Source organism: Piliocolobus tephrosceles, chromosome 7 (genome assembly GCF_002776525.5).
Source record: "Piliocolobus tephrosceles isolate RC106 chromosome 7, ASM277652v3, whole genome shotgun sequence".
In the NCBI taxonomy this organism is placed as follows: domain Eukaryota; kingdom Metazoa; phylum Chordata; class Mammalia; order Primates; family Cercopithecidae; genus Piliocolobus; species Piliocolobus tephrosceles.
In genome coordinates, this window is record NC_045440.1 from 136,630,242 (window position 1) to 136,653,431 (window position 23,190).

General features: G+C 47.6%; 2 protein-coding genes across 5 annotated transcripts in view; one reads left to right on the forward strand and one right to left on the reverse strand.

The window, feature by feature from the left end:
- TG (thyroglobulin) overlaps positions 1-23,190 on the forward strand; it is a 272,355-nt gene that overhangs the window by 183,657 nt on the left and 65,508 nt on the right. The window lies entirely within an intron of this gene.
- Positions 1-23,190, reverse strand: part of SLA (Src like adaptor) — a 66,030-nt gene that overhangs the window by 12,090 nt on the left and 30,750 nt on the right. For 2 of the 4 annotated variants that reach the window (XM_023223669.2, XM_023223677.2), the window contains exons 2-4: positions 11,155-11,255; positions 1,981-2,080; positions 1,081-1,167 (exon numbers count right to left, since the gene is read on the reverse strand). In XM_023223669.2, the coding sequence (XP_023079437.1) occupies positions 1,081-1,167; positions 1,981-2,080; positions 11,155-11,255 (288 nt within the window). Of the gene's footprint in view, positions 1-1,080; positions 1,168-1,980; positions 2,081-11,154; positions 11,414-14,689; positions 14,813-23,190 lie in introns of those variants that run through there. The other 2 variants (XM_023223685.2, XM_023223662.2) reach the window with 2 other exon arrangements.

The window sequence follows — 23,190 nt, forward strand, 5'->3', positions numbered from 1 at the left end:
ATTCACAGTTTTAAGATCATGAATACTAAAATTAAACTCGCAGAATTCCAGTCTTCAAAGGATTCAGGTGGTTATCTCTGTTTTGCAAGATGAGCATGTGGCACGTAGAGTCCTCCTCTGGACATGAAGAAGTAACTTAGTGCTTATCAATGGATGCCTCCTTTCTTTTCCATTTCTAATATGCTGTGCATTTCTTTGCCAACTTCTGGCCTCGGTAACTTGACAGATGAGGATAATGTAACTCCAGGAGGTGAAGCGACTTTTCCAAGACCCTCACATGGAAGGAGGGAAGCCAAGATTTGTGCCCAGGTGTGCAGGACTCCAAAGCTACCCAGGAGGCTGCAGCAGCCTTACAGGCATGACTACAGGAGAAAGCAGGGTGCTTATTTTCTCATCGGTTGAGCCTAGTTTTCTAAGATTTATCTTGTTCATCTTACCCATTTTTCAAGGAAGGAACATAAGCATTTTTGGCAGTAAGGATTCTGTGTGTTTCTGGATAGGTATTTGATTAGAATATAGCTAGTATTTATCGAGTGCTTACTGTAATGCTTGGCATTGCTCCAAGAACTATACATGTATCATTATATCTTATTCTCCTAACAACCCTACATTTTGATAATATTGTCATATATTGTTATCCCTGTCGTTCTATGCTATGATCTCTGCTTGACAGGTGAGGAAAGGGAACTGATGCATAAAAAGCTTGTTCACTGGCACACAACCAGTAAGTGACAGAGGCAGGATTTGAACCTAGACACACTGACTTCTAGTCTCTGCACTGTGCTGTGCCCTCCAATAACATTTCCCAGCTGTTTACCACTCTGTGCCAGGAAGACCATGTTAGAGCTGAAAGGTCCAACTTGCTTCATTTTACTGAGGGAGAAGTTGAGTCCCAGAGAACCGAAGAGATAAATTAGCTCAAGGTTGCTCCTTTCCTTATTGACTGGGTTGGGAGCAGGAATATCTCTTCTTGACCCAGTGCCTTCCTTTCCACTATGAATGCTGGAAACTTTGTCCCACCATATGAGTCAGCAGCATAAGCATCATGCTTAACTGATGCCATTTGAGAAATGTACTCACCCATGGTAAACTCTGGCCACACATATTCCAGGGATGTAACTCTCTCGACCAGTGCTAAGAGAAATCGCTTTCCACCAGCCCCCTTCACTGTGAGTACAAGAACAGAGAACACAGAGATAGGTAAATAGCAAAACCAAAGGATGAATGAACAGAGTAATCAGATTTAACCCAGGACAGGTTGGAACATTCCTCTTTTAAGATCTGTCACTGGCCACATTAACCCAAATTCCGTCATCTGAAAATCTACTTTTTAAAGTATATGTGTCCAGTGGATAGCCCTCCATTGCAAGCCAACTGGGAAACCCTCCCATGTGCTCGAAATAGCTGCTTTTCAGGGTTTAGCAGTTAATGTTCCCAACCATTGGAGGCTTTTTAAAAATAAATCTTTACTATATTGATTTATACTCTGCAGTATAACCAAATATAGTTTCAATTATCTGCATCAGTGAAGATCTAAATAAAAGGGGCTCAGAACTCCTGTCATGTTCTATAGCCCATATTGAATCAGACTGCAGAGGTAAGAGGAGAGAAGGCAAATCTTTTATGTTTCTCATCCAAAGGATTTCCAGACCCCGGGGCTGCCTTCCCAGTCTTCATTCCTACGTAGCATCAACACTGCACATGTGGTGGGAGATGAGAAGAATATGAGAAGAGGTTGGATCATAAAGGATCTCAAAAGGAATTTAAATTTGATCTATCAGGCAGTGGAGAGCTATGGAAGGTTCTAGAGCACTGGCCACATTAAAGAGGAGGGTTGCAGGATGGGTCAAATTTCTCACCTCGTCATGGGACCAGGACTCATGTGGACCTACACCACTCTAGCTAAAAATCAAATACTTTTCACCCAAACCAAGTTTATCCTGTTTTGAAGATTGCACAAGTTTTGAAGAGCTGACTCACTCAGAAATCACACGCAGTTTCTCCCCTCGGCGGAATATCGGGGGACTGATGTCAGGAGATGGGTAGTCACTCAGCACGGCAAGGAAGTCGCTCTCAAGTCCTGGGGAAACAAAGGCAAGGGGGAAGGGGGCAGGTTGTTTTTTATTCACAAGGAGCTTAAAGGTAGCCTTGGGAGGGAGGGTATGAAGATGAGATTTTCCAGCAGGAGATACCTTTCTTGTTTTGAACCACCAATTTACAACAAGGTCCTCTCTTCAGAGATGGCCCTGCAGGGTGTGCGTACGAGCCCTGAGGATCAGTGACGTACTCCTATTCATAAGCCTTCCTTGGCCCTGATGTTCCCATCTGAGACATGGAATCCAGAGGCTGTGAGATGAGTCACAGGGGCTGGCTTCAGGCCCTGTTCTGAGTCTACTAGCCTCATTCTCTCCGTCTTTAAAATGGGACTAATAATACCTCATTCCAGGGTCCTTAGGAGAGGAGACGAGAGTATGTTACACCACATACATTCACCTAAGTTGCTATAAAAACACCCCTTCTCATTACCAAAGCCTCGGGTGTCCACTCTGGGACCCAGGGTGGTTATATCTATGACATTGTCGGGGAAGGGGTGTCAGGAAAAATGAGTTCTGAGGACCCATTAGGACCATGAGGTAGTAACTCTGAGGTTAAAGAAAATACTTATTTCTTGCAGAACATAAGGCCCCATGCTGGGCATTTATTTAATAGGGACATTTGTTGAGGGTGGGGGTGGCGGAAGAAAAATGTAGTACTTTTCCTGATAGTGAATTAAAAGGAATTCTGATGAAGTTTTGAGAAGGAAAGAGGGCTGTCTGGCTCCTGACCGTAAAGGAGAGACAGTGATTTTGCTTTTTGACACTAAGCGACATATTTGCTTCTATCCTTAGTGATTTGACGTAATTCAGATGCATTAGATGCAGGGTAATATTTGGATACATTTTGGGGGGAAATAATAAGATGTCTTCCATATCAGCAAATGCAGTTATTATTTGCTATGACTTTCATCACTCCACCTGCTGGCTGGGACTTTGAACTTAAAATGCTGGGTAACATCAGCTGTTCATTCATTCGGCAGCTACTTACTGAGCACCTGTTGTGAGTCAGCATAGGTGAGCAAAGCAAGCCCATTCTTGCTGCTCTCATGGAGCTCACGTTCTATAGGATACATAAATAGTCATGGGAGGAACTGTTCCCTGGTTCGCTCACCCCAAGAAGATCTGGAGAAATCCCAGCACTCAGGCTTGTGGGCTCCGTGGCCCAAACAAGCCACTTTCTAGGATCCACATACCTCCAGATCCTGCCTCTTACACTCATATGTCTTGCAGCCTCTAAGTCATAAGCCTCTTGGGCAGACTAAGTCTAAAGAGAGATTAAATAGTAGAATCAGTGAGAAAGATGAGTGAGGTTTTGAGTGAAGGTTATGCTTATCAATTGATAAATGAATTAGAAGCCAATAATCATGGTGGAACAGTGCAGTCGAATGTATTGTTGATTTGGGGAAGCTGAGTCACTGACAATAAGCCATGTAAAAGCAAGAGTTTCTGGATGTGAGACAGAAACCAAAAGTGTTATTTAGTGGCTTTCTAAGTCTTGGAAAGGGATCAGGGCTTTTGAGAAACAATTGTGTCGGGATGTAAAAGGGCTGGCCCAGCCAGATCGCTGACCTGTCCTGCTGCAGATCTTCCCCAAGCCTGTGGGGGCAGCTCCCTCACATTCTGCTTTGCTGAATTCAAAAAAGGGATTCTTCCCTGTGTCGCTTTGACTTCACCCCAGTAAGTAGAGGCAGCATTACAGTTGTGTTAAGTTTGAAGCCAGAAGTCCCAAGGTCTCACAAAGGGCAAGTTCACGTTCGGTGGGGCATAAAGCTTATGCAAATTTGGCAGTCCTCTTTGAGAAAAAAATACGCAATTGCAAGTACAAAATGAGGGACAGACCCCAGGAAGGTGCTGTACCAAAAAGGGGGTCTCAGGCATATGATTTGTTTGACTTCCTGGCAAATCTGCCCAGAAGCTGAGGCTGACTTTGCCACTCACTGAGTGGAACGCCTCCTTCTCCTCTTGGGCCTGAGTTTCCTAGTCTGGAAAATGAGAGGTTGAAAAGCACCTTCAAGATGGAAATCCATCTTCCTGGACTAATGGCCGCCAAGTATGAAAGGGCTGTATATTACTGTGGTACTCTGCTGCCTCGGCTACATGTGATGGGCCTTCTCCAACTTGCCAGGTGCCCTGGTTCTCAGAGCCTCCGGATAGGCTGTTCCCTCTGCCTGGAACACACCCTGCTCTTCCCTCCCTCACCCCTCCCACCTGTGTCAACTCTAAACTCACCTCTGCAGAGACTCCTGGGGAGGCCTAGCCTTCCTGCTGTACTAATTCTTCCTCTTGGCCCCTAAGATTTTCCTCTGAAGCGGTTACCCCAGGTGGCATTTTCCCATGTGTGTGACTGTCAGGGGAATGCCCATCTCTCCCCACCCCCGGCTGTGAGTTCCAGGAGGGCAGAATACCGGTGTCTTCTGTGTCTGTAACCTGTGCCACACCTGTTTTATAAAGGATGCTCAAAGCAGCCTTACTGAATGTGCAGAGCGCTCCCTGTGCTGCAGTGCCCCTTAAATACAGCTGTCAAGCTGCAGTTTTAAAGCAGATCCAGGCAGAAGGAAACCTGATTTGTGGGAGGCAGCTGGGTAGGTGGCCATTGTGGAACCAGCCCCTTGTGAAAAACATGTTGAAATGGAGAGGCACAAAGTGTGTCCTCTGTGACAATAATAGAACCTTGAGGTAGATGGTGTGTCTACAGAGGGGTTTGAGGTTTAATGTCAAATTCAAGGTTAAGACTGTGGAACAGAACAATTGTCTTTCCTAACATTAAAAACAAAAACCAACAGAAACAAAAACAAAAGCAAAATCCCATTATAAAAACCACCGTTCCAATGAGGGAAAGGGAGGCATAAAGGGTTGGAGAGTTTCAATTTCACAATAACAAAGTTAAGTTTCCTGTGGAATTTCCGTAATAGTGATGTTTTGATAGCTATGGCACTTAAACATCACTGAGGAAACTTCGCATCTGGGCTCTTGCTTAAGGGTCAGATAACCTGTGTCTGATCCTTTGCAAGAGATTTCACCTCTCTTTATCATCACCATTAGCCAAACAGGACAGAGTCACTGGGAAGGTATTACAGTTTGGCTTGTACTTCTGTGGGGCAGGGTGGCCATTCTAAGCAAGGCCTGGTGCCAAGATCCCTTCAAAGTCTTCCCTGAGCTTTGGTTGCTACAGAAAAATAAATGCAATGTAGGAAATTTAAGTTTGTTGGTAAAGGTGAAACATATTATCATCTACTCCCAGAACTCCTTAGCTTTAGGGAGAGCTCAGCATTTGTTTGAATTCAAGCAGAGATAAATGAGTGAGGCAGACAAGAGGAGAGCTGAGGAAGTCAGTGGAATTATTGCAGACCTAACATAAGGAAACAAATTAAGGGAAGACATATGCACTGCGCATGAAAGAAGAAACCCAGAGAGAATTTTGGGGAGAGAGAATGGGGCTTTGAAATCAATCAGAACTGGCTAACATCCCGCCTCCGCCACTACATAGTGGCGCAGTTTGGGGGGAGATTTATTTTTAACTAATCTGAGCTTGATTTCTTCATGAATAAAAAGGGAAAATACCAAAATATGCCTCATAGGATTGAGTGAAGGATTCGTGATGTATTGCATATCAGGGCCTGCCTTAGTAAGTGGCAGGTAATATTATTTTCATGGAGAGCAGGGTCACCAGACCACAACTCAAGACCAGTGTTAGCCAATAACTTTCTAAAATTTGCAAACTAGTAGTGTAAACTTGAAAATTGCTTACTCTCTAAAAATGAACTCCACTTGGTGAGAACAGAAGGTGAAATTCAAAGGACCAAATATTTGTTGATAGCTCAACTTCAGAATGTCAAGTTGAACAAAATGTACAAAAGCGTAAAATAGGAAACGAATTCACAAAGGGGAGGGACCCAGGCAGGCCTTACGGGACTTAGTCAAGAGAGGACAGGCCCTTTTGTAAATTGTCATTCCTTGGTGCTGCATGGCCATTTCTTTTTAAATGCTGAGAACCTTCTCAGTCACTCCCACTTATAACTGTCTAGTAAAACTAGTCATTTGTCACTTCCAGTGCCCTGCCCAGCCCTACAGAAAATACGTGATCCTTTAAGGGTGAAGAAGCCAAAGCTGGGAGAGTTTTAGTCACATATCTAGGGAAAAGCATGAAGATTTCAAAGCCTGGGGTCCTTCACAGAGCCACACAGCTCTCCTTGTCACTTACTCTCCAAGCTTTCCTCAGCCCACACTTGACCCTTAACAGGGGAAACAAAGGCAGACTCCAGCTGAGTCTTCAGAGTTAGCATGAGCAGCTCAGGGCAGCTGGTAGGTAGGGAGCTATACAGCCCAGGGATTGTAGCCTCTTGTTTTGCATTCCCTGGAGTCATGCCTAAACTCATGGTCTCTTGAGGGGTCAAAGCAGGCCTGACTTTTAGTGTCTTCTTCAGGACACACACACACACACACACACGATTATACATGCAACTAACCAATCACACAGAGCTGGGCTAGGTAGAAGGTCTACCAAGTTCTGCAGGTCACCATGAACCAGGCTTGTGAGCCCTCTTAGTCATATGTAAAGGGCTGTGTTTGAGACCAAGTAGCTCTCAAAGCTCTTTTCTGCCCATGCCTTGGTTTTTCCATATGTTAGTGGGGACAGATTGGAACTGCACAGACCTGGAGGCTTTTCAGGGTCAGTGTCAACTCTCTTAGATGCTAGAGGGATATAGGCAGAGCTAGCATAGAGCAGAAGCAAGAAATGGTTGAAACGAGTATTTTGGACTACATAGACTCAGAATGTGCTTTGAGGCACCCAGGGCTTCTCAGACTTCCGTTGTTTTCATACCACATCCCCTTCCTCGTCATCACCAGCAGCAGCAGCAGGGAGCACAGCTCTGAGGGGAACCAGGCACTGGGCCGTGGTGGTGCCCAGATTACCCCTGAAGTCCTCACGCCTCCCTGCGAGGTTAATAGATTGAAACTCCCTTATTTTGAGTATGAGGAAATAGAGGCACAGTGAAGTCCAAAGACTGCCCAAGAGCACACAGCTAGGAAGTTGAGTGCCAGGTTTCAAAACCAGGTCTCCCTGGGCAGGGCAGGGCAGGGCGTGGCTGTGTCTGGACCACTCAGCTCTCCTCTGTCATAGTCGACAGCACTAGTTACTTGATAATGTCTTTTTAAAAATTAATTTACTTAAAAAAAGCTTGAGTGCTATTCTAAGCAATGTGACATCATGGATTTCTCAGGCTAGTTATACATTTTATGACGTTCATCAATGTACAATGATGTAAAAGTTGAATGATCATGTTCCGCCTAAGACCATCTCATGTACCAGCAGTGAGGTTAGACGCAAATAGAAAAAAGGGATGTGGTCCAAGATTTGACACAGATTCACTGTCCGTGGGACCCCTTGCTAGGGTACTTGAGCATCTGTGTCACTAAATCTGTGGCCAGGCACATTCTCAGTCACTCGAGAGCAAGCCTATTCTTTCCCAGAACATGTGGGCTTCTTGAAACCCTGTCCTTTTCACGCACACACTGAGGTGGGGAGACGGACCCTGGAGTCAGACCACCTGGCTTTGAATTCCAGCTGTCTCGTCTGAGCTGTATGGCCTCAGGCAAGTCATTTAAGCTTCTTGTACCTCAGATTCTCCAACTGCAACACAAAGATGATAATAGGCAGAAGCCTCGCGGGGCTCTGAGAATCGAGTCTGTGCGTGTATAGCACTGGGCACTGTGTCTGCAGGCGGTGAGCACCAAGCGGCTCTAATCATTCCCATTTTACAAAGGAGGACAGAGAGACTAAGGAGATAAACCCTTTCTCATCTCTCGTTGTGTGTCAGTGCAGGGGAGGACTACAAGCTGGTCTGTGGTCTGCAAGCTTAAGGGATTCCAGGGTCCCCAGGGACTCGTAGGAAATTCAGCTGGCGGCTACCTCCCACCATTCCCAGGTTCTGATTGGTAGGCCTGGGGGGGACCCAGGAATCTGCATTGCAACTGCTTCCCAGGGGATTCTGATGCAGGTGGTATGAGGACCACTTGCTGAGAAGCTGCAAGCTGGGTTTGAGAGGTCCCTACCTCCTTCTTCCTTCCCCGAGTCCCACCTGCACCCTTCTTTCCACTGGGCAACTATGTAAACAGCATTATTTCTACCCTTGCACGGGCAGAAAGGGGTCTGTGCTGCTGCCTCTGTTGGTGCCTCTTCAGGTCAGGGTGATAAGAAGAGAAGGAACAAAGAGGGGAAAAAGATCACAGCAGAGAGACAGAGTGCTCATTTTAAGGTGGAAATATGCCGTTTCCTGACCACAGCGGGACTTCCCTAGGTTGTATTAAAAAATCCTTTACTGCCCATGTCTGGTACAGAAGTATGCATAGAATTTTAGAGAAAATGAACACTTTGGGATCATTTGAAAGTTACAGAACTACCAGTTTCACCACTTTAAAACTTTTGGGGAATGGCCATTTAGATATAGCCTGGTGCAGTCAGGTAACCCTCAATGGAGTTTTTAGAAGTTTCCACGCCCTTCTTTGCTGGTGCCTGCACTGCATCATGCTGTTGCTTTGAGGAGGGACTTGTTCCAGATCTCTGGGGTGGGCCGAGTGACTCACCTAAAGTCACAGCTTCCACAGAACATTACTGGAAGTTCAGTGACGGCCTTCTGTCTCTGAAACTTGTTCTACTTCCCTCTAGTCCTGCTTCCTTTTGTAGGTTTTATGGCACTAGTTCCTGAGAAATCAACTGATCAGGAATGTTCTGAAAAGCTTAGTTTAGGAAAAAAAAGATGGGCAAAGCCATGTTCCAAGGCGTTCACAGTCCTGGCTTGGGAGAAGAATGATCTCCCAAAAGGTCAGAAAACATGGTTGTCTGAAAGTGTCCAGGCTGGCCCCTGTGTGATTTCTGTGCAGGGCCAGGATCTGTGGAGCCTTTAACTCTCTGGCGCTGAAGCTAACGTGGGAGCTGGCTCCAATTGCACATTGGCCTAAAGCAACGAGCAAGACCTGCACTGTCTCCTAGGTTACTCGTTTGAGGGTAACCGGATGAGCAACCACAGGAGCGTTAGCTGAGTAGGAGCTCATTCCATAAAAACCCTGACCCTGTGCATGAGGCAGATGGGGACTACTTAATACAGCATCACTGCACCGCCTTCCCCTCCCTCACTCAAGTAGGTACAAGAGAAAGAGGAAATAACGTTAGGACCAATGATCGGGGCAACGTTTCCGGGCTGGGGGTTGGAAAAGCAGCCCACCAGCGCTTGATGTGGTTGCCTGGATCACAAATGGGGTATGACCGGGGGAATTCTCTTCACCAGGGGGTGGAGGGGTGGGGAGACCCCTCTCTCTATCTCTGTTCTAGAGGTGACCTCCCACCCACATAATGGAAAAAAATAAACTTATTTCATGACAATTTGCATTGAAAAGTTGAAGGCAAATGAGCAAGCCTTGGAGGCTGTTTTCATGAGGTTCACTCAAGCATGCTGCCCCCCTGCCCCAGGCTGAGAGGTGGCGACCTAAGATGGGTTTGGTGGGTGGGTGCGTCCCCAGCCTGCCTGGTCCCAGGGCCCTGTGGTGTCAGTTTTCTAGCAGTGGTTATGACCGGAGGAGGGGACTGTGACCAAAGCCAGTTTGGAGAGGGTGAGAAAGAGCCCGGCATTGTCCCGACAGCAGCGGCAGCAGCTTAGCCACCCTGCATGTTGCATGCTGTTCTAAGTGTGGCACAGGAGGTAGAGGGCTGCTGTCTGCAGGGCCCTGAGGGCACATGCTCTGTTCCACCTTGTAATCTGGTTCCACCTCCTCGTTCCTGGGAAATATTCTTTTTGTTTATCCCTCTTCCTTTCGGCTTGGGAAGGGGAGTTACTTCACCAGATAAATAAGAGCCACTAGGATTGTTCTGCATCTGACTTGAAAGGGGTGTGGGGTGGCTGGGTCTTGGCATGCTGGCTTAGGGGCATCTGAGGCCATTAGACCACATGAGCTGGGCCTGTCCATTTTGGAAGCGGTGAGTAGGTTCCTTTGTGAGTGAGCCACAGAAGTCATGAAATGCGTAGTACCTGGAGGCAGCGCAGAAACCTGGCGCAGTCCACTCCCCTGTCAAGCTGGGCAGACAGGGCAGCCATCTGTGCCAGTGAACTCCTCCTAGTGCAGTGCTGCAGGGGCTCCTGGGAACCATGTGTAGTCACCCCTGCTAGGAGATGGGACACCAGACCCCAAATGCTACCATGTAAGGTAGGAAGTAGAAGTGTCCAAGGTGCCCCCCGGCCTTCCTAACCGTCCCTTTCCTAAGACCCCAGAAGATGAGAATTATGGACTAGGAATCAGAGGAAATAAAGGTCAGGCCATTAGAAGGGGCCAGCATAGCTGAGCCCAGAGCATGGTGGATTTGATGTTCAGCCTTTGCCCATTGTTCGCTGGTGTTCCCTCCCAGGCCTCTGACCAGTTGCTGAGGGACTCTTTGTAGCTTTTGGAATCTAGCCAAACCTGACATCTTTCCAAAAAGCTGACTTTTGTCATCACTTATTGACCTGCAATATTAGGCTCTTCTCCTGAGAATGCCTGTTACCTTGCAATCCCACCAATGGGACATAGGATTCCTTTGTTTTCAAGAAGATGTCACGACGGTGCCTAGCTTAGAAAAGTAACACAGATCCAGCTCTTGTGGGGCTAACTGTATGGATGATATTATATTATGGGCTGCCAGAGTTTGGTAAACAGGAGTTTAGATTTCAGAATCGGATGAGCCTGGATTGGATATTTATCAGCAAATGCCCAATGATGTGGATCCCATTCCCTTTGTGAGGCTCAGTTTCCCTACCTGGAAAATAAAGGGATTAAACCAGCTGATCTTGGAGATCCATCTCAAAACGCCAAAGATTTGACCTCCTTCAGATGTGCCAAGCATCCAATCCTTTTCATCCTTTAATTATGAAATATTTGAACCACAAACAAAACTAGAGAGACAGATATAAGGAGCCCTTCAGTACCCGTTGCCCCATTTAAGTAGTTATCAGCATCCACCACTGCCCAGTCTTTACCACAGGCTCTTGTAGCACAGACTTAAGCATCTCACCAAAGAAGCCAGACTTACCCTCTGGGTTGGGCAGGGGCCTCTCGGCAGGTGCAGGGGCAGATTTCATGCTGTTTCCCATTTCTTTCTTTTTCCCCGGGGCCGCTGGTGATGCCCAGAGCCTACGGTATAGGAGACAGACGGGGAAAGTCAACCGTGCCCTGAGCCCTCCAAGTGGAGAATGACCCAGTTTAGAGAGCATCATGCATCATTTTTCTGGCAGCTTGCTTCTTGAAAGGCGGCTGTTTATATGTGAAGATGAGATTGGTGAAGATTGGTTACTTTTGCGCAGTTCAAGTTCTTTTATCAAGGGAATGACAGAAAAACCACAGAAAGGGAAGTTGCGAGCAAATGCTGTTGGTGGCAAAAGTTTCCATTCCTTCGCACCCTCGCTGAGGATGGTAAGCAGCCACAGCAGGGTTTGTGTGAGAAACCAAGCAGCATTTCAGGTGGCCCAGAAAGTATCTCCACTCAGGGGCCCTCACCATCAACTCTGTGCACCAGGAATTCAGAGTACAGAGTTGTGTGTCTGTACAACCAAAGGCATGAGGAGAAGGTACTTTCTGCTGCCACTTTTTGTCATCCGTTTGAGTTTGTCAGCATGCTTTAACAAAGGATGAAAGAGGAAAACTTCCTAACAATTCTGCGTACTAGCTGCATGCTGCTGAAGCCCTCTCACATCGACTGTTACTTTTGATCATTGTAAAGTCCTTGCATCATGCTTAAGCCCATTGTGCAGTGAGGGAAACTGAGTCTCAGAGGGGGTAAGTGAATTGTGTGAGGTCACATGGCAAGTAATTGTAGAGCTGAGATTTGAACCACCGATGCTAAATCTCTGGGTTGCTTCATAACAGTTTCCAAGGTAACCACCCAGGCTTAAAGTTTTGCTGTGTACTTATAAGCTAGATGACTTCAGGCAAGTCATTAACCTTTTCTGTTTTTGTTTTTTTGAAATGCAGTCTCACTCTGTCGCCTAGGCTGGAGTGCAATGGCACGATCTCGGCTCACTGCAACCCTGCCTCCCGGGTTCAAGCGAATCTCCTGCCTCAGCCTCCCATGTAGCTGGGATTACAAGCACACGTGCTGCACCCAGCTAATTTTTGTATTTTTAGTAGAGACAGGATTTCACCATGTTGCCAGGCTGATCTTGAATTCCTGACCTCAGGTGATCTACCTGCCTTGGCCTCCCAATGTGGTGGGATTACAGGAATGAGCCTCTGTGCCTGGCCAACTCATTAACCTCTCTGTAATCATCTGGGAGGACACTAATCGAACAAACAGCGTTGGGTTGTGGTTACAAAATTAACTGAGATAAAGCATGGGAACCACTTTGAACATGGCCTGGCATAGAATACATGTTAGTTATTACTCTGTTTACTGATTGTCTTTAATGATAAAAGTTCCAAGTCTGGATCTTCATATGAATATTTTGGAAAGAGACATAGATTATCAGAGAATAGGGTTTAGGGAAGCCACATTCCCTCTGGATGGTGGAAGCACAGAGAGGAAGCCCACATCCATAAACAGAGCTCTGCCTGCTTTGTGGGGTCAAAGAGAAGAGATGGAACAGGGTCGCCCCGTCGGCCTCCAGCCCAAATGGGAACTAATCTCCCACCTACCTATGTCTGCAGCTCAGGATCAAACCTTATGAAGGGCACAAAAGTCAGCCCGTCCAACTCCCACCCTGGCCTTGAATCCTGTCTCCATGCCCTATGTGTACAGGTTCTGGAAAGAAGTACACTCTCAGATGAAGGCCCTGCCCAGGCTGAGGGAGGTCTGCACAGCTCCCTAATTTAAGGGAAGGGGTGGTGTGAGCTGAGACTCCTACTATATTAAGAAACAAGGAACACCAAAATGAGAGTTGTTTAAAAGTCCATGTATCTTAGACATTTACATGAACAGCTTGTCACTTACTGCTCAAGCTAATGCTTAGTGATATTCCCAAGACAATGACAAGGCTTGCAAAAGCTATAAACTCATAGTGCACCACAGAAGGGTTGGTGAGAATGGGCAGCATGTTTAAAGTGAAGTGCAAATCCCATCCTTTTTGGATCCTATTGATCTTTGTGACTAGAAAAGCGGATGCCCTTGCAAATTTAAGGCTCGGGCCCTTCTTTCTCCACTCTTGCCCCTACCATCCTCACAAACCAGAAAAACATCCACACTCAAAATCCCAGGGCCTCTACCTTGGTAGGAACCTTCTAGCAGCTGGGCAGGTTCTAGCAGCAATGCCTGGAGTCCAGGAGGGCAGGGATACATTGACCGTGTCTCCATCCCTGAGCCTGGCGAAGGTACCCAGGAAATGTGCTTCCCCAAAATGCTTACAGAAACACAACAGGTGGTGTGACTCCAACCCACATTCCCTGCAGTTCAGCAGACACTTCCTGGGCATCTACCCGGTGCTGGGCCCTGGGCCAGAGACTCGAGGAAGTCAGGATCCCACCCACATAGTGGGAGTGTGCTGCCTCCGAGGCCCAAGTCAGACGAGAGGGAAGAGGCAACCCAGGCAGCCTCCCTGGCCCTGAGGGGATTGTAGCCACACAGGCTGTCCCGCACAGGCCTCAGGAAGCATGCGTGTGACGTGCAGAGGCCGCTCTGCACAGGCCTCAGGAAGCACATGTGTGACATTCACAGGCTGCTTTGCACAGGCCTCAGGAAGCACACATGTGACACACATAGGCTGTCCCACACAGACCTCATGAAGCGCATGTGACATGCACAGGCTGTCCCGCTCAGGCCTCAGGAAGCATGTGTGTGACATGCAGAGGCTGCTCTGCACAGGCCTTGGGAAGCATGTATGTGACATGCACAGGCTGCTCCGCATAGGCCTCAGAAGCATGCATGTGACATGCACAGGCTGCTCCGCACAGGCCTTGGGAAACACACGTGTGACACGCACTGGCTGTCCCGCACAGGCTGTCCTGCACATGCCTGCCTCTGTACTGCTCCTTGGGCCTCCTGGAACCTGCCCGCTGCCTTGGTTCCTCAGACTCCTTGTTTATCATCACCGAGGCCTTTGGGCTTCTGGGGAAAGTTCTCAACACGCAGAACTAACTCTGAAACCACATGTGTGCTGGCCTCGCCGATTTGCCACCATCTTCGGTGTCCCCAGACACAGCAAACTGTCCCAACAGTGCCTTTCTGTCCTTTCAGCCTGACTCATCGAGTGTCATTCAACACCTAGTGATTGTGCCCAGAACCCTGCCCCCATAGGTTCCACCCCTCCGGATGCCAGGGTGCCCCCAGCCTGGCCAGCCTTCCCTCCCCTCTGTCCCCTCCCCCAAGCTGCTTCTAAGCAGCAAGCTCCCTCCACAATATCTGATCTCTCCCCTCCTTTATGTCAACCATTCCAGAAAACAAGTCAGAACAAGACTTTGCTATCCATCAAAGAGAATTCCAACATCCTCTCTCTTCCCAACAGCTCTATCATTCTTCTCAAGCATTTGCGTGCTATTTTGGAGGGATTCCTGGAATCCACTACGGGGAAAAAAAAAAAAAATTAAACCTGCATTTTTGAGATTGGAGAAATGAGGTTCATCCAGGAAAAGAAACGTACCCAGGGTCACAAGATGAGAAAGTTTGAGTCAGTCCTGGAGGCCTGGGTTCTTCTACCTTAACACTCCTCTCTCCTGTTGCTTGCACTCCCTTCTGTTCTGTCTTGCCAGTCAGAGTTCAGTCTCTGTGAGAGAAGGGACTGTGTCAGGGCTATATGACTACCAAAAAAACCATCAGGTCTCAACAGCCCTTTAGTGGTCTGCTCAGTGGCTTTCTACAGTCTTCAAGAAGGAGTTAACTTATCTGAAAGATGCTTTTATTTGAGAAAAGTGAAAATGCCCCCAGAGAATGAGAGCTGGAGTCTCTCTAATGAAATAGCTGAACAATTTGATTTAATCCGTGACAGTTTTATGCAGTGGCTGAAGGTGGGAGAGAGGGTACCGGAGACATAATTGCTTCTAAGAACAATAGAAAAGGGCAAAAGAGAAATGAGTTAATTAACACTGGCTCTACAAATTCTTGATTTCTTTCTCCCATTCCTTGGTGGTGCAACTCTTAGGTTTCTGGGTCATAGAATCATAACTGCTATTACCTTATTTTCCCTTCGGTCTTTGGACCAATGCTATTTCCTTTGTGTGAACTTGGACCTTGGTTTCCTCTTCTGAAAAATGAGATGAGTGAAAAAAGATGATCTCCAAAGAGCAAGCCTCATAACCCCATTTAATTGTAGCAATCAAGACTCAATGGTTTTTAAAAATTAGTAATAAAACCGTTGGCATTTTTCAAATGAAGTCCCGTTAGACAGAATCCCAACTCTTGTCTTTATGTGCTTCAGAATCAACGGAAGACAGTTAATGTGTACAACCACCTTCTGGGAGGCAATTTGCAGATGTTGTTGTGTTTAATCTTATAAGCATTCCCAAGGGCAGATAATCTTCTACTTTGTTAGTGTGAGAACAGGGTTTAGTCACCTGCCCACTGCCCTGGAGCTGGAAACCTTACATCTCCTGACTTCAGGACCTACACCTTTTGCTCAGGACCATGCCACTGCCTCTCCAGTGTAAGGAACTCTGGTCGGTGTGCGGCTGGCTGCCATTTGAGCAGAAGCATGGCATGGAGAGGTCACATACTGGCATGGCATTGCCATCAACAACGTGTGATATGCCGGCCAGCAGCATATCCTCTTAATAGGTTTTTGTTTTGCAGATCTGGGTCCTTTCATTGTGTGCTCTGCATCGTCTTATAGATCCGGGTGGGGAGGCTTCTCAGAACCTTCCATTCCTGGGACAGCATCCCAGGACAGTTCTGTGCACCTGGACCATCTTGTGCTTCTGATGCCTGGCCTTGCTGCTGGGAAGGAGGGTAGCCTGAACCCCTTTATTTCTCTCCCAAAGGGGAGAGAAATTGAGGAAGTCCAACCGAGGGAAGGCAGGTCATAAAGCCAGGAACTCAACCCTTGGTGACAGAATTAATTTGAAAATGTACTTAGGGATGCTACCTTGCCTTTGGCCTTAGAAATTTCTGCTGCAAAGTGTGACAGCTATAAGCCCATTCATATGACCTTCTTCTAAGGCATGGGAGCACGGTGCAGCAAGCGGAGGAGCCTCACTGTCTACCATATATGTGAATGCCAACACCACCAGTGATAACCAGAACACCCCCATCCCACAATTGGTCAGCAAGCATCCTCTGTCAGGCACAAAGCTAAGCACTCTCCAGCCAGTATGTCCTGGGTTGCTCAGAACAACCCCACTTTATAGCTGAGATTAATTAAGTGACTTGTCCAAGGTTATACTGCTAGGAAGAGATAAAACTGGGATTCCAGCCGGGTCTGCCTGGCTCTAAAACCTGTGTTCTTAATGGCCACCAGTGCTGCCCTGTTTTTCTGTCCTCTGGCTAACCCAAGAAGACAACAGAAAAGTGATTTTTAAAAGTCATCAGGCTGGGCGCGGTGGCTCACACCTGTGATCCTAGCACTTTGGGAGGCTGAGGCGGGTGGATCACATCAGGTCAGGAGTTCAAGACCAGCCTGGCCAACATGGAGAAACCCCACCTCTACTAAAAATACAAAAATTAGCCAGACATGTTGGCACACGCCTGTAGTCTCAGCTACTCGGGAGACTGAGGCAGGAGAATCACTTGAACGCAGTGGCCGGAGGTGGCAGTGAGCCGAGATCAGGCCATTGTACTCCAGCCTGGGGAACAAGAGCGAAACTCCATCTCAAAAATACAATACAATACAATACAATACAATACAATACAATACAATACAGTAAAATAAAAGTCATCAAAGCAAACCTTCGGAAGCATAAACTTTGGGGGAAACTTTAATACAATGGAGACCCTGAGAGATCTCTTGGATGTCACTTGGCAGTGTTTGGAAGCCCAAGTCTGGGTTTCCAGTGGGGGTGAAGGGTGCAGAAGTGCTGCTGGGAGCAGAAGAAACAAGAGACAGAGGCTAGTTGAGGCATGCTGTGGTCAAAAGGGCAGGAGTGAATTGCAAGGAATATTTTCTAGCCTTTCACAGCATTATTTTTAAAAGACTGTTACTTAGGAGGCTGAGGCGAGCAGATCACGAGGTCAGGAGATCAAGACCATCCTAGCTAACACGGTGAAACCCCGTCTCTTCTAAAAATACAAAACAAATTAGCCGGGCATTGTGGTAGGCACCTGTAGTCCCACTTACTTAGGAGACTGAGGCAAGAGAATGGCATGAACCTGGAAGGCGGAGCTTGTAGTGAGCCAAGATCAAGATCATGCCACTGCACTCCAACCTGCGACAGAGTGAGACTCTGTCTCGAAAAAAAAAAAAAAAAAAGCAACTGTTACTGCTGTGGAACAAAACAAAGAAACAGAAAGGAATACTAGCTGGCTATGCTTTTAGTATCTCCGTTTCATAAAACTATGCCACTCAAATGCATACGTATGGAAAAATATTAAAGAGAAATTTCCAAAATATTTCCAAGGACTCTCTCTGGGTAGTGATTTTATACGTGAATTTAAATTTCTTCTTTACTTACTTATTTCTAAAATACCCAGATTTTCTCCCAGGTGCATGAATTGCTTTTATAATCAAAAGATTGGAAAGAATGAGGGCGCCTTAAAGAAGAGATTTTCAAAGCAGGCAGGCCTGAGTGCAGATTCCAGCTCCCAACCTGCTGGCTGTGTGTCCTTGGGCAAGTTACTTCACTTCTCTGAGCCTTGATTTTCAAATCCACTGATTTGGGATACAAGTATATGCCCTACGGGGTTGTTTTGAGGTTGAAATTATGGGTCATATCTAAAGCAGAGATATGTTTGGTAAATGGCAGCTAAAAATTTACTAACGCAGGGGCTGGTGTTGGTTAACTCACTCTGCAAGCTTGAGCAAGTACCTTCCTCTGTCTGGGCCAAAGAGTCCTCAAATCTGATGGGGAAAGGGTTGGGCTGAACAGTGGGTCATGGCTCTTTTGCCTCAACCATTTTCCTGCCGTGACTGTACCCAGTACCGGCACAATTGACTAGGGACTTGCTCAGTGCTGCCTGTGGTCTGACCCTTGGTTTCAGGAAAAATAAGAGGCTTAGCCTAGGCCATTGTACTCCAGGCCATTGTACTCCAGCCCGGGGAACAAGAGCGAAACTCCATCTCAAAAATGCAATACAATTGCATGGAGTTTCGCTCTTGTTCCCTAGGCTGGAGTACAGGGGCTTAGCATCCGGTGGTCTCCCTGGCAGGATTTCCGGGGTCACCCACCACATCCTGACCTCACTCCACAGGTGCACCTCTCCCAGTGCCAGGCTGGGGGCTGCCAGGGCCGCCTGCCCTGTGACCCACATAGTCCCCTGCTCCCCTCTAGGGCAGGTGCAGCCACAGGACTGTTCTGCCTGCTCCCACCCCACCCCCATCTGCTTCTCCTTTCTCTGCACTGCAGAGGAGGGCTGCGGCATACCAGGGGCTCTAGGGGCACTGGCAAGACCTACAGGGGCAGAAGCCAGCTCAGAGAGGGCATGCAACCCCCAGCCTTCTTCTCAGGCCTGAGTCCAAGCCAGAGGCCCTCAGGAGCCCCTGGGGAAGAACGTGGGATCCTCTTACCTAAGATATTTCAAACGCCCGGAATCCCAGCACATTGGGAGGCCGAGGCAAGTGGATCACCTGAGGTCAGGAGTTCAAGACCAGCCTGGCCAATGTTGTGAAACCCTGTCTCTACTAAAAACGCAAAAAATTAGCTAGGCGTGGTGGCAGGTGCCTATAATCCTAGTTACTTGGGAGGCTGAGGCAGGAGAATTGCTTGAACCTGTGAGGCAGAGGCTGCAGTGAGCTGAGATCGCACCACTGCACACTCCAGCCTGAGTAACAGAGCAAGACTCCATCAAGAAAGGAAAGGAAGGGAAGGGGAGGGGAGGGGAGGGGAGAAAGGAAAAGAATTCCCCAGAAGCTCAATACATAGAACAGATGAAAGCAAGTAGCTGCATGGGGCTGGGGGCTCAGCTCAGCATCTCATCCTTCTACTGCTCTTGATAGGGTACCTCAATCCTGGGGCATCATAAAGCATCACTTGGAAAGTAGCAACTCAGCACTCTCACAGGACAAGGGAAAGGCTCAGAGAGGGCAAGCAACCTGCTCAAGGTCACACATTAAGTTTGGATGAATGCATGACTCCCTGCCCAGCACTCCATCCCCTGCAGGAGAAGCCATGCCCATCTATCTGTTAACCAGGCTGTGGGCCTGACCCATGTGTCCAGGAGCCTGTGTGCTGGCCCCCTCTACCCTTGAGTGCCCAGAAGGGAATCTCATACACTCTCAGGCTAACAGAGAGGATGGACTTTATGCTAAGACCAAAAGAGGATGGAGATATCCTAGTGTGCATTTTAAGGTCGTTTTAAGATATGGAAAGAAGCCAGAATTGAGGCCTGTTTTAATTCCATTCTTTATTAAGTCACTAGACCATTCTTTCATTTGTTTTTGTTTTTGTCTTTCGTGGACATAGTCATATGTGACTTCCTGGGTATTCTCATGGAAGGATTGGCAAGAGGAGGTGTTGAGGGCTGTTCACAGCCTATAGTCTCCGTGGCTCACAGCCACATTGACGCAAGGGCCTCAGTGACCCAGACGTGTCAGTACAGTGAGTGGGTGTCTTATGAAGAGCTGTCTGGCACACGGAGGCGGGCAGCAGAGGCCATTCCTGACGTGGCTTTGATACTTCATGGAAATAAAAAGAGCCTCCCCCACCCATTTCTTTCTTTCTAGATAGACTTTCTGTACACAGAGTCCCCCAACACACAGGGATGGTGAGGTGGGGCACCGCCCAGTCAGCCTGTGGCTCTGTTGGACCAGAATATATTTGCTGACAAAACCAGGCTATAAATGGGGTTTGGGCCCAGGCCAGGTCCTGGGTACCTCTAGATCCTATAAGCAGACTGGCCTAGCAAACATTGGCAATGAAGAAAGAGTGGTAAAGACAATTATTTTAATCCTAGCCATTACGCAGAATGGGGAAACAATGACTAGGAAACAGGCCTTTTGTTTTCATTTCAAATGTGGATACCTGAGAAAGGCAGGTTTCATCACAGAAGGTGGACGTAGATGGAAACTTTCATGAACATCCTAAAGGTCACCCAGGCATCTAGGCACAGGGACTATAAAGTCCGTGATTTCTTTATTGCATCGTATTTCCCGGCAAGAGTTACTTTTCTTTTTCATTCATACATGTGAATCACAGCATTACTCATAAACTTATCAAGTAAGATGGGAATCAGCATCTCACCTGACACAGCATTTGCCAAGACCAACTCCTGATCTGGGATCTCCCCTCACTGTCAGTCACTTGTCGAGGGACATGGACCCCAGAACCCCACACTCTGCAGCTCCCAGGCATTTGGTCTAATGGGGCTTGGTCTCGCTAAGGAGATCTCCGTGATGTTTTTAATTTGCTATTAATGTGCTCCTCTTTTGAGCTCACTGTTCCCTCCTTAGCTCCTCAGGAAAGCCGATTGCCTTGGGGTGGGTCCCAGTTCGACGGTCATTTGTGTGACTGCGTGGTGAGTGACCGTCTCCCCTGCTGAACTGTAAGTGCCTTGAGAGCAGCCAGCAGATTTGTTTCTACTCTCGACTGGGACTCAGTAGATGCTCCATAGGGAAATAAAAGGGAACAGTTAGAAACAGAAGAAACAGGCTGGGCGTGGTGGCTCATGCCTATAATCCCAGCACTTTAGGAGGCCGAGGCAGGTGGATCATTTGAGGTCAGGAGTTCAAGACCAACCTGGCCAACATGGCAAAATCCCATCTCTACTAAAAATACAAAAATTAGCTGGGCGTGGTGGGGGATGCTGAAATCCCAGCTACTCGGGAGGCTGAGGCAGGAGAAATGCTTGAATCCAGGAGATGGAGGTTGCAGTGAGCCAAGATTGTGCCACTGAACTTCAGCCTGGGTGACAGAGCAAGGCTCCATCTCAAAAAAAAGAAAAGAAAAGAAAGGAACTGAAGAAACAAGCTGGGCCTAGGAGACCGTGGATTCGTGGTGTGCTAGTAAATGTCAAACAATCAATGTTTCAGGGCAAAAAATTCCTAATAGTGTGTGCCAATTTCTGTGGTGTAAATTCTCCCCCATGCTGACTTCCAGTTTCGGGTGTGACATCTCTGAGGACAGAGTAGGAAAAAGATGTGTGCAATGCGCCTCATAAGTCAGCAGAGGCCGCATCCAGACACCACTGGAGCAAATCAACTCTTTATGGAATCTTTCTCCCGACAAGCATCTGTTTTTGGAACAGTTGCCTACAGGCCTCTCTGTTTTCAAAGCAAAAGAGATTCATCTAAGTGGGCATCCACTATGCGGAGGGCCTAAAGCAGATGTTTAAAATACACAGACTCATTTGATGCCTCCGAGAACATACCATTTTATAGACGAGAAAACTGAGTCTCAGAGAGGCTAAGTAACTTGCTCAGGGTCATACAGCTAGTTCAGGGCTGGGGCCAGCATGGGAATCTGAGTCTCAGGGAGGGTGCTCAGGGTTACGAGGCTTGTTCAGGGCTGGGTCCAGCCTGAAAATCCTTTGTCTTTTTACTCCCACTCCTAATTCCTTCAGTAATACCTTCATCCCAGCTTAATGAAACTTTAATTCTAAAAGCAGATGATCTAAGAGCTGGGACTGCTGGCGAGACCAGAGGAGAACGCACACAGGCCTGGGAGCTGGAGTGCCCACTGCCCCGTGTCTGCAGGCACCCTCGTTCCTGACCATGGCAAAGCTGTCCCTTCTCACTGGACAGTGGTTATCAACTTTGTCATAAAATCACTAGGATGGGTGGCTCCAGTACTGTGAGAGGGAATTTATCTCAATTGTTTCCCCTAATTTTATCTAATTTTCATTTTCTGCACATTCTGTCTTTAGAATCCACAGTGGGCCAATCAACTCCCCCGAGACTGTGGCCAAGTCACTTTCCTCTTTTGGTGTCTTTTCACCTTTCTATAAGTAGTGAGGGGGCCAGCTGGAGGCCTCCCTGTGTCCACCCCAAATTCATGCCAGCCCTTGATAAGGCTTCGTGCCGGCCCTTGATGAGGCTTCGTGTACAGCACTAGGAGAGGGGGTGCCAGTGCGTATTGAGGAATTATGTGTCCTAGGTGTGTTACATGTACTCTCCACTTGACCTCCACAACTCTCTGCAGTATGCGTCATTACACTGAGGCCTTTTGTCTAATTGGGGAAACCAAGGCCAGAGCATTCACGTATCTTGTTGGAGTTAGCCCAGCTGGAAAGTGCTGGAGGCGGGAGTGGAATCCAGTGGTCTGGCTCTAGAAGCTGGCTCCCAGCTACCGTGCCCTTAGACCTGAGGAAAGTGATGGAGAGCAGCCTAAGGCAGAGCTATCCTTTTTTCTGGCAAGGTTATGGTACTTTTTTGTTTGCTAGAGGGTTATGAATGTCATAGTTATTCAGCAGGTGGATTGATAGGTTTGTGGATAGAGCAGTGCAATGAGAGGTGGGTCCAGACACTCTGGTGCTTGGAACTTGCATTCAGAGGATGCATATTTTGAACTGATTGTCCATGTGGCTTAGAAGGCATGTAGGGGAGAGAGGGGAGGAGTGGGGGGAGGTGGCACATCTGCAAACGGGGACAGGGAACACGTTCAGCTCCCAGGGTTAGTGTGAGAATTAAATGAAACTGGCTGCACTGACTACACTTGGTCCCCTCTCTTGTCTCTCTGTGGCTCTGTTTCCTTCGCAGCACATACCACAATTTGTCCTTATGCATTTGTTTCTCTAAATGCTTATTGCTCCCAGGGCAACTTTCTTAGGATAGGGTTCAAGTCTATTATATTCCTCAATGAAAAGCCATGATCTAGCAGGTGCCTGGCACATAATGCAAGCTCAGTTAGAATGAATGACTGAAGGTATCGTATATAAACTACCTGGCACAATAGAGGCAAGAGGTGGTCCACTTCCAGGGAAGCCTGGGCCGTCTGAGGTAGTTATTTTGCCCCTAAGCACAAGCCAGCAACAATTCTTACTTTCACCAACCCCCTCTACACACATATACACACCAAGTCCTCCAACCCTGGTTCCAGTCTGCCTGGTGCTAAGGAGGGAAGC